The 10,078-nt window shown below is 54.4% G+C and overlaps 3 protein-coding genes across 3 annotated transcripts; 1 reads left to right on the top strand and 2 right to left on the bottom strand.

Annotated features, from left to right (window-relative positions):
- Nucleotides 1-200: 200 nt before the first annotated feature.
- IE81DRAFT_301953 (hypothetical protein) lies at nt 201-2,750 on the bottom strand (the record flags this gene model as incomplete). Its single annotated transcript, XM_025512246.1, has 4 exons — nt 2,081-2,750; nt 538-2,004; nt 380-455; nt 201-285 (listed from the first exon to the last, which is right to left on the bottom strand). Exons 1-4 carry the CDS (start codon nt 2,475-2,477, stop codon nt 201-203), a joined length of 2,025 nt encoding a protein of 674 aa, XP_025369772.1. The 5' UTR covers nt 2,478-2,750.
- Nucleotides 2,751-3,025: 275 nt separating this feature from the next.
- Nucleotides 3,026-6,670, top strand: IE81DRAFT_323373 (putative DNM1-dynamin-related GTPase). The gene is made up of 8 exons (XM_025513926.1): nt 3,026-3,517; nt 3,722-4,067; nt 4,161-4,240; nt 4,319-4,661; nt 4,726-5,901; nt 5,972-6,094; nt 6,165-6,336; nt 6,406-6,670. Exons 1-8 carry the CDS (start codon nt 3,384-3,386, stop codon nt 6,432-6,434), a joined length of 2,403 nt encoding a protein of 800 aa, XP_025369771.1. The 5' UTR covers nt 3,026-3,383; the 3' UTR covers nt 6,435-6,670.
- Nucleotides 6,651-10,060, bottom strand: IE81DRAFT_323371 (putative MDR1-Mac1p interacting protein). Its single transcript, XM_025513925.1, has 8 exons — nt 9,331-10,060; nt 8,856-9,232; nt 8,747-8,793; nt 8,250-8,673; nt 7,630-8,181; nt 7,209-7,605; nt 6,981-7,125; nt 6,651-6,874 (listed from the first exon to the last, which is right to left on the bottom strand). The coding sequence occupies exons 1-8, from the start codon at nt 9,667-9,669 to the stop codon at nt 6,768-6,770; spliced, it is 2,388 nt and encodes a 795-aa protein (XP_025369770.1). The 5' UTR covers nt 9,670-10,060; the 3' UTR covers nt 6,651-6,767.
- Between the last annotated feature and the right edge of the window lie 18 nt (nt 10,061-10,078).

Here is a 10,078-nt window from a genome sequence, read left to right as displayed (position 1 = left end):
ATCACGGGCCGATCGGCATGTGTCTGCCGCTCTCGCCCAACTTCAAGAAATTTCTCAAAAAATGCGGTCACGTGCAATGTCGACGCGCTCGCCTGCATCCTCCTCAAAGCTGTGCCGGTCAATACAAGGGAACAGTTGCTAGACGTGGAACGCAGCCTAGCGTCACATGTCGTGCCACGATTTCTAGAAAAATTACATTTTCAATTCCTCGGAGCGTCGACAATTTCCCTCCTGAGAGTGGCGTCGATGGCTTCATCCCACATGCCAATCTCGAGTCTTACAGCTCTACACGAAAGTGCGCGCGAGGGTCGTGCCATCAACATCCACACGCGCGGAAACTCAAGACTGAAGCAATGATTCACGAGTCGCTACTACTCACGCATTCCAGATGTTCTGCAGCTGTTTCATCCGCTCTGGGCTCGGACAATCCGCAGCCGCCCGATCCTCCATAGCTTCTGATGGTCGAAGGGCGCAAGAGCGTTGAGAGCTGAGATCAGCCATACACCAACCAACTTGCGCTTCACCGCATCGACTCACCGATGGATTTCCGCGCCACTTTCTGAAAGCCTTCGTCCGCATACGTATCGATCCACTCTCCAAACGCCTGAGCATTCTCCGGGAAATTCTCATCAACCGAGGTCCTCTTGCGTAATCGTCGCAGTCTCAATCCAACTTCAGCATATCCCAGCATACAAGGGCCGGTGGCGCATAGCAATTCCAGCGCGTCTCCGCTCCTCGATACATCGAGAACGTAGCGCGTGTAAGCCAAAGTAGCCGCGCTCTCCTTGGTCCTTCTTTGAAGGTCTTCTTCCGTGATGCCCCACGCCGCGCAGATCTTGGTGTGCGTCTTTGCTTCTGTCGCCATCGAGGCCGCCATACCTGCAAATAGAGCGACGTCATCGAAGGTACGTGCGGCAGCAGCTGAAGAAGCTCCCGAAGCCCAAACGCGCGAGTAGTGCAACAAGAATAGGTAATCTTGTCTCAGAAACCAGACGAAGTTTTCTTTGGAAAGCTCGTTGCACGAAAGCTTTTCTACGAAGGGATGCTGGACGAAAAGATTCCAATCGGAAATATTGTTGGCTATGAGGGCCGCACACAGCGGTGTACGATCGCTAGGCAGAGAGTCTGCGTGGCGGACTGGTGGGAGCACGCCACGAGGGGTGATGGTGCAAGCGTGATTCAGTGGGCCAGCACCTTGACCCAGACTATCCAGCCCTCGAGCGATTGAGGCTTGCACGTACGAGATTCCGTTCGAAACGGCTAGCTCGATGGTAAGGCCGGATGAAAGGAACGTTGCGATGGCCGAGGAAAGGGTGCACCCCGTTCCATGAGTCGCAGTCGACTGCACGTGGGGCTTCACGAACAGAGTATACCTCGGCCCACCGTTCACCCCCACTTTCTCGTAGAGCACATCCACTATGACTGAATCCACATCGTGCGACGCTGTACTCATTGAACTTCCAGATGCATACCACGCCGAGAGGACCTCTGACCAAGGAGAACCATCTGTCCTGACCACGCAGAGCTCATCAGGCTCTGCTGTTCCGGAGAGTTGACCTCTGTACCTCTGCCCGCTGCTTTGAGCGCCTGTATACAACTGATTCTGACTCTCAGGAGCTAAAACAAGACCACCACCGAGTTCAAGCAAGGAGGCGTTCACCTCGCTGTTGTGCATGACGTGATGACCACCCTTCACCAATGTTGCTTTTGGTCCCAAATCAGAGAGCTCCTTTGCAGCGGACAGAAGGGACTTGAGGGTGTCCAGACTGCTTTCCAAATCATCTCCACTCTCTTTGGTCTTCTGAGTCGGTGAAGTGGCAGTGGCACTGTCATCGCGGACCGGTCTGTTTCGCGCGTGAGCAAGAAGCTGGCGTGCTTCTGGCAGATTTGGTGTGAGGACGTCGCAGAGGGGCAGCATTCCGGAGATGAGGTGATGGATGGAGTCGTGCGTAAGAAGCAATGATCCAGACGTCGAGACCATGACCGGGTCGAGGACAAGCGCAGCTTTGCGTGGGAAAGTCGTGAAATGTCGCGGGGTAAGCTCGCTCAGGCAGTGTCGTAAAGGAATGAAGAGACTTACCGAGCTTCCCCTTGCCCTTCCTATACTTTCCCAAATCCTCTGATAGGACCTGTATGATCTCCTTGTTTGCTAGCATCCCAATCTTCCACGCATCTATCCTTATATCCGAATGTACCGAAGCAAGCTGAGAGCGAACGAACTCGGGAGGTGGAGCGTGCACCGCTTGAACGCCAGTGGTGTTCTGTGCAGTGAGCGCCGTGATGACGCTCAAGCCATATCCTCCGAGCGCCTGGATCGTCTTGAGATCGGCTTGAATGCCCGCTCCTCCTCCAGAGTCTGATCCAGCAATCGTACACACTCGCGGTGGATTGGCAGAGTGTAGAGCCGGAAGAGCGGGCTGCTTGGAGCCCTCCGCTCCAGCAGCTTCCTTTGAATGCTCTCCCGCAGCGCTGGTCATCTTGAGCAGGGCTTGCAAGGGATGCGCGAACCCTCTTGACTGCACACCTAAACGATGGTCGATGAAGGGCAGATCGCACCTTGATGACGAGGTCTTCGCGATTCGTGAGCGATGTGGACCTGCCTGCCTGGTTTACTTCATAGCAAAGTCATCAATCAGAAGAGTCAAAGTCAGACCCGCGAGTGGAGGCAACACGTGACGCGCAGCGTGCGCTTCAGACCCGACTTGAACCGTGATGACTTTCAAATCGTTGTAGAGGTCGATTTGCGATCCCGAACTCTGTCAATGCCCTCTGCTGCCAGTCTTGTTTCGTAGGCGAGTAGCGACTGGACTCGACGGCAAGACTCAGAATGCCACGTCTGGCTCAGCGACGCCGGATTGTCGACGCTTCCGCCAAGTCTGATCGAGTAGTCTGAGTGTGGATGTCGGGGGCGCGAGAACATTCTGCGCGCTGTTGACCTGCTCTGCTTCGCGCGTCGCGCTTGTCCGTGCTGCAAGCGGAGCAGCCGCGCGCCAGCCTCGCCCAATGCGACCATGCAGCACACGCAACGCTTCCAGCTTTGCAGGCCGGCCGCTCTCCGCTTGACTTTCATCAGGTCACAGGCAGCAAGACGCGAGTCGGAGTCAAAGCAATGCGACAGACAGCAGCGCCTCGATCGCTCAGACTTGATCTTCCATCCTCTGCGTCTCATCAAGACCCTCTGCTCCTACTGTGAGCTTCGACATCTTCGATCGGAGTCGTCCAGCCATACACTCCATTAACGTGTGAAGGCGCATACAGCAGCACGAGCGTGCTTCTCCCACACCATCACCACCTTTTCGTGCGCGAGACCGGAAGAGCATCCTTAGCCCTCGCTCCTCTGCAAGATTCGGAATCTGCCTTAGTTGCACAACAGGATCTTCAATATGGACACCGACCTTATCAAGGTCGTGAATAAGCTCCAGGAGACCTTCAGCACGATTGGTGGAGATGCTGTGGATCTTCCTCAATGCGTAGTGGTCGGGGCTCAGAGTTCGGGCAAGAGTAGTGTGCTGGAGACGTGAGTGCTGGCAGTGGGAAGGGATATCGCGGATTTTCAGCAGTCAATGTGGTTCGCCAGGCGTGCGAATCTTGCCGTTGTTGCTTGGACGGCGCTTGCGGACGATCACGGGACGCTGCTGCTCAAGATTTGCGCGTGCATGGGTGGTAGAGATGCTCAGAAGTGGGGCGACGCTGATAATGTAGCTTTCCTTTACGTCACTAGCCTGGTCGGCAAGGACTTCTTGCCGCGTGGGCAAGGCATCGTCACACGGCGACCTCTCGTGCTGCAGCTGGTCCACCAGCCCAGCTCAACAAATGCCGATGGGGAATTTGCAGGCACGAGCACAGCTGCTTCAGGTCCAGGTCCGTCCTCGTACGACGAGTACGGCGAGTTCCTTCACCTCGACAAGCGTTTCACAGACTTTGGCGAGGTTAGAAGGGAAATCGAAAACGAGACGTATCGAGTTGCTGGACAGAACAAGGGCATCTCAAAACTGCCGATTCACCTCAAGATCTATAGCCCTCATGTTCTCAACCTCACCCTCGTGGATCTGCCAGGATTGACTAAGGTGAGCTGTGGCCTCAGCGCCCTCATGTGCCTTGCGGCGTGCATGTTCTCGTAGGAGGCTGATGAGGCCACATGCTCGTGCATTCTACACCAGATACCTGTCGGCGATCAGCCTACCAATATTGAGCGACAGATCCAGGATCTCGTCACCTCGTACATCTCCAAACCAAATTGGTGGGTGGCAGACACGCGTGGTCATTTATAAATGCTTTGTGACTGGCTCAAACGTCCTTTCCCCGATTCTGCATCCAGCATTATCATTGCCATCTCACCAGCAAATGTGGATCTGGCTAACTCTGACAGCTTGAAGCTGGCTCGTTCGGTGGACCCTCGCGGCCTCAGAACTATCGGCGTTCTCACAAAACTCGATTTGATGGACAATGGCACACATGCTCTTGATGTCTTGACTGGCCGAGTCTATCCACTGAAGTTGGGCTTTGTGGGCATTGTCAATCGGAGCCAACAGGATATCAACGGCAATGTGTCAATGCTGGCTGCACGTAGAGCCGAGGAGGAATTCTTCAAGAGCCACAACGCTTACAAGAACATCTCACATCGTTGCGGCACCAAGTACTTGGCCAAGACTTTGAATCAGGTGAGTGTTGCGATGCTTTTTGGGAGCGAAGCTTGATGCTCATCAGTTTTGACTTGTTGTGCAGGTTCTGATGGCACACATCCGCGACAAGCTGCCCGACATGAAAGCACGCCTCAACACGCTGATGGGCCAGACCCAGCAAGAATTGGCATCTTTTGGTGACACGGCATTCTTGGGAGATGCACACAGAGGCACGCTCATCTTGAAGCTTATGACGCAATTTGCGAGAGACTTTGTGGCCTCGATTGAAGGTACGACATTTGACATTTCGACCAAGGAACTCTGTGGAGGCGCGCGGGTCTACTACATTTTCAATGACGTCTTTGGACACGCCCTGGACTCGATCAATCCCACCCAGAATTTGACGGTGACGGACATCAGGACCGCGATACGAAACGCAACTGGACCTAGGCCCAGCTTATTTGTTCCTGAAGCAGCTTTCGAGCTTCTGATCAAGCCGCAGATTAAGCTTTTAGAGCCGCCTTCTCTGAGATGCGTGGAGCTCGTCTACGAAGAGCTCATGAAGATTTGTCACAACTGCACTAGCACAGAATTGCAAAGATTCCCAAAGCTGCACGCTCAACTCATCGAGACGGTCTCTGAGCTTTTGAGAGAAAGACTTGGTCCTACTTCGGAATACGTGCAAAGTCTCATCGCCATTCAAGCGGCGTACATCAACACCAATCACCCTGCCTTTGTGCAGGACTCTGCCAACATCGCACGCTCAACCAGGGAAGGCCACCGGCAACCTGCGCCTGCGATTGCAGCTGGGTCGGAGACGAGCTCGACGGCGGGCGTGTTCGAGGAGGACGCCGATGACGACGATGGGCCTTCTCGGGGCCCTAATGGCCTGGCAGGCGGCGCAAAGAACAGAGGCGACACTAGGGCCACTTCATCGAGCTATGGCGATAGCAATGGGCGCAATCAACTTTCTGCCGCGCACGCCTCTACCATCGGCCACGCTTCGTCCGGCGCATTCTCACGCACAGGCAGGGCAGCAGATGGCGCCAGCGCGACAGGTCCTGCTGGTGGGAGAGACTTTTTGAACTACTTTTTCGGAGGAGCTTCTGGCATGCCTGGATCTGCCAGCGGTCCTGTCGCAGCCGGACCACAAAGTCAAAGGGGTGCATTTTCCGAGTACGGCCGGGACCAGAAGTCCAATCCGATGCTTGGTCGCTCAGACCTGGAAGGCAGAAGTGCGGCTTTCGACATGAAGAGCCTGGAGAAGCACATTGAAGCGGTGAGTACGATGTACGCCTGGCCAGATAGCTCAGTAAATCGCTTACCCTTCTCGCATCACTGTACGGCAGACGCCTGCCTCCGACGAGTTCAGGCTGTCGGAGCGAGAAGTTTTGGAGACTTCTCTGATCCGCTCTCTCATAGCCTCTTACTTTACAATCGTTCGACAGTCCATTCAAGACTTGGTGCCAAAGGTGTGTGCAAGCACTGACGCCTTTGACCTACTCGTCGTGCTCACCTTTGAATTTTGTCCTGTATCGTCAGGCCGTGATGCATCTCCTTGTCAATTTCAGTCGAGATGGTGTGCAGGCGCGCCTCATCAGTAGATTGTACAAGGAATCTCTCTTTTCAGATTTGCTGGAGGAGGACGAAGCGACAAACAACGAGAGAAGGCGCGTTCAAGCCCTTTTGGAGGCGTACAGGGAAGCCCATCAGAGTGAGTTGGCTTGGTCTTGCCTTCAAAGGGTGTGTATGGCCTGACGCATGCCCGACTTGCTCCTTTCAGTCTTGTCCGAGGTCACTTTCAAGCCGTAATTCGGCTAGAAATGCTTTTTCCACCAGCCCTGTGCATTCCTTGCAGTGCAGTCTACCGCGCTCGATCTTTAGCTCTGAGTCTGAGCGCTACTGTATCCTTCGACCCAGTGACACTCGCTTGTCACTCCACAATGCACCTCACCTTTCTATCTGACTCAGAAGCTGATGCACGCTTGTACAAGTCTGTGTTGTGTCCAGCAGCTGAACAGTCAAAGGTGGCAGACGAAGATTGCATAAGATTGGCGTTGCAAGGGTGATAAAGGGCGTGACTTGGCTCGCGTAGCTTGAGGACAAAATCGGGTCGAATGAAGAGAGCGGCGGGCAAAATGGTGGTCATGAAGAAGTAGCTGCGGCTTCTGCCCCATGCTCGAAACTCTGCGAAATCAATTGAGACACAGCACCGAGATACCCGTCGCTCTGCTCGATGTCGTTTCGGAAGACTGCGTAGTAGAGGTTTGAACGTTGGCGCTGTGGGCGTCAGCAGCGTCTTCCTTGGAGCAGAAGGGACCACAGAGTTACAGCAACGATGTAGCTCGGAGTACTCACGGAAGAGGAGGCTCTCGCTGAGCCTGAGCACTTCGTCCTTAGTCAGAGAATCGCGACCATCGGAGTGTAGCTTGAAGAACCATTCAATGCTAGCCAACACATCCCCTCTGGCCGACATGATGGCGTCCAGACCGCTCACAATGTCCTGAACATGCACGCGAAGGTCGGCAATCAGCCAGATCTGTCTCCACCTTTCGATCGGAAGCGCAGGTAGCCCTGACTCCTCACCTGGAAGCTGAGCGATCCACGTTTCTCCGTGTCCCAGTACTTGAAAATGCGCGTAACGAGCTCATTCTCCGGCACTTTCCGCTCGATGCGTTCCTGGAAGCCATTCGAAACGACATATTCGTCGCGTGCCCACGTGGCGACTTCCGCCATGAAGTATTTGAAAGTCTTGAGGTCCACCCTCATCTCCTTGTAGTCAACTTCGCCAGCGCCTGCAGCGGACCCAGGAACATCACCAGCAATAGCCGTGAGCGCAGGTACTTGCGTGGGAGTGTTTTCGCCCTCGGGATGCACGTTCGCTGATTGAGGCGCGTGTCGTGTGCGGTATATGGCTTCGACTAGCTGATCATATATGAGTCCACTGCGATACATAGTACGAGAGGGTAAGGCTGACTCGGAACTGAACATCGCACATTTGACTCACGCTTGCTCTTTTGACAAGTGGCCCAGATCGCGCAAATTTCTGATTGCCCCCCTTCGAGCGAAGAGCTCAATCTCTTCCACAATTTCTTGCCTGAAGCGTCTCCTCTCGCTCGCAATGGTCTCATCCGTCACCACTCCGAATTCTCTGAAGGCGACGACGAGCAGCTCTTGAAAGTTTGTGATCTGCCTGTGCCTCGGATTGGTGGCCTCTGGATGAGCCGAGTCTCCGAGAGTCCTAAAGTACCTCTTCAGAAGGTTGATGAACGCCCCATCATCCGTCACTCGGCCCGACAGAAGCTCTTCGCCGTTAATTTTGAGGATCGCAAGACCAACTTGGAAGAGCACTTTTGGCCCCATCGCCATGAAACAGTCTACTATCCTGAAAGCAAAGACCATCGGCATGGAGTTGATGTAGAGCGAAAGGAACCAGGGCAAAGAAGCGACCGATAATTGGATATCAGTCTGAAGAAAGTGGTCGTGAATCATAGGCAAAGTGCGCTGCACGAGATGTTCAAACACCTTCTGGTCCAGAATGGTTCCCGACATCGACTGACTGTGGACAAAGCATGTCACATGGGATGAGACTCATTTCCGAAGAACTTTCAGACAATCAGAACTCACGTGTAGTATCCCGGCAAGAGCCTATCGCATAGCATATCGAGCATCCAGAAGCACTGCTCTTCGGACATGTAGATGAGCAAAGCAGCCACGAGGATATTTTGCCCTTGACAATAGCCCAGCTCCGGATTCTTCCAACTGTACGCCGTGAGGACTCTTCTGAGCGCGTCGATGCCTTTTGGACTCTGATACGCGGCGAACTCCGGCAAGGAACGATACAAGTCTTTCTCAATCTCATCCGTGCTCGTGCTTGTCTTTCCCTCATTGCGCTTCAGGATGGCTTGATACTCTCCTGCGCGCGCAAAGCGAGTGTAAATTGACCCGCTCGTGAGCTCCCAAATTTCGCCTCTCAGCCTGTTAGGTAGCCCAACTTGAACCAAGCGAAGGAATTGAGGGTATCGCACCAGCGTGAGATTGCGGCCGTGGACTGGGGAGCACGAAGATCGAGTCAGAATGCCTTGGATCGAGCCACCAATCGCGCATGATGATCCCCGACTCACCTCTTAGATAGTCCTTCCACAGTTTCAGCTTGGACTTTTCACGTAGTCTATGTGCAGACCAGGCTTCAGCAATGCGAGCAAAATGTAAGGGTGATGCCGGTCGACTTACTTGCGAGGGTCGCCTGGAAATTTGAATTGGCTACCCAGACCAGCATGGTAAGGTGGAGGTGGGGGCAGGTCGCCGCTTGGTGCGGGCACTACAGCGCTGTCGCCGTCTACCACCTCTGATGTGGCTTGCGTGGTGGAGTCCTTCTCCGTTACAGACGCATCAGCATCAGCGTCAGCATCAGTTGTAGCACCGGTAGACCCTTCTGCTTTGTTCTTTTCGTCGGTGGCGTTCTTGTCTTCCGAAAGGAGCACTTCACTGTAGCAGCCGGCTGAAAAGCTTTTGACATTCTTCATGTTTCCGAGCTGAGCTCGCAAGCTGTCGCGGAGCTGAGAGCAGAAGGACTCGCATTGTGGGCGAAGAGCATTCAGTTGGATAATCTGAGATAGTTGAGCGAGTTGAAACGTCAACCTTAAAGCAGACAACAGCAGGAGCAACGGTCGAACTTTCCTGGTCCAGCCTTGGCAGCTGCACTCACAATGCGGCTTCCGTGCCAAACGACAATTGCGAGGGCAAACACTCCACTTCTGCCCGAATTCAGTCGCTCTACTCTCCTGACGCAGTAGAGGGGCAGACTCATCCGACAACTTCGCCTATCGATGCTCGAAAAGCACAAGAAGCTGGTGAAAAGGTGCAACCTGCCAGCATAGACTTGCTCTTCATCCGCTGTCGTGCCTGTGGGCGTCTGACCGAGCGACAAGACTGCAGGGATGTCATCCACCGGCTCTTCGCTGGAGGGAAGAGCGAAAGAGTTGACAAGTGCCGCGTTGCCCGAAGGCTCCTTGTAGTCCCGGAGGGAATGAGCGATCGTCGACATCGCCGAGCAGCTTCGAGAAGTAGCCAGCGGCGCTTTCGTGGATGGTTCTGAAACGCGGAATTCACGTCTGAGTTGTTCTTCGGAGGCGATGTGGAGATCTGACAGAACAGATGATGAACGCTGCAGCCGTGTTCGCGCTCGCGAGGGCGCTCAAGACGGTCTGGCAGATGACGCTCTCGACGGCCTCGGTTGAGCTCGGTGAGCCAAGGGGTCGGCTCGAAGAGATGCTGCTAGCAGTACGCTGACTTGGTTGTCAAATATGCTTGACTGGGCGGTGCTGAGTGCGGGCAAGTCAGTCGCTGTGGTACCTCAATGCGGAGAATGAGTACGCAGTGTTGAATAATGTTTGAATCGTAAATCGTGAATCGTGAATGAGGCTGTGAGCGCATAGCGACTCGGCCTGCGCCAG

Source organism: Ceraceosorus guamensis (genome assembly GCF_003144195.1).
Source record: "Ceraceosorus guamensis strain MCA 4658 unplaced genomic scaffold IE81scaffold_28, whole genome shotgun sequence".
In the NCBI taxonomy this organism is placed as follows: Eukaryota; Fungi; Basidiomycota; class Exobasidiomycetes; order Ceraceosorales; family Ceraceosoraceae; genus Ceraceosorus; species Ceraceosorus guamensis.
This window is presented reverse-complemented; position numbering and strand designations above follow the sequence as displayed.

What these genes read in the sequence shown, in the direction of transcription:
- IE81DRAFT_323373 (XM_025513926.1), top strand. Translation starts at nt 3,384, where the DNA reads ATGGACACCGACCTTATCAAGGTCGTGAATAAGCTCCAGGAGACCTTC. An exon ending in TGGCCAAGACTTTGAATCAG is followed by an intron (nt 4,662 to 4,725) that starts GTGAGTGTTGCG and finishes CTTGTTGTGCAG; the next exon opens with GTTCTGATGGCACACATCCG. An exon ending in GTACAGGGAAGCCCATCAGA is followed by an intron (nt 6,337 to 6,405) that starts GTGAGTTGGCTT and finishes TGCTCCTTTCAG; the next exon opens with TCTTGTCCGAGGTCACTTTC.
- IE81DRAFT_323371 (XM_025513925.1), bottom strand. Translation starts at nt 9,669, where the DNA reads ATGTCGACGATCGCTCATTCCCTCCGGGACTACAAGGAGCCTTCGGGC. An exon ending in CTCTTGCCGGGATACTACAC is followed by an intron (nt 8,182 to 8,249) that starts GTGAGTTCTGAT and finishes CTTTGTCCACAG; the next exon opens with TCAGTCGATGTCGGGAACCA. An exon ending in CACTTGTCAAAAGAGCAAGC is followed by an intron (nt 7,606 to 7,629) that starts GTGAGTCAAATG and finishes TGCGATGTTCAG; the next exon opens with TTCCGAGTCAGCCTTACCCT.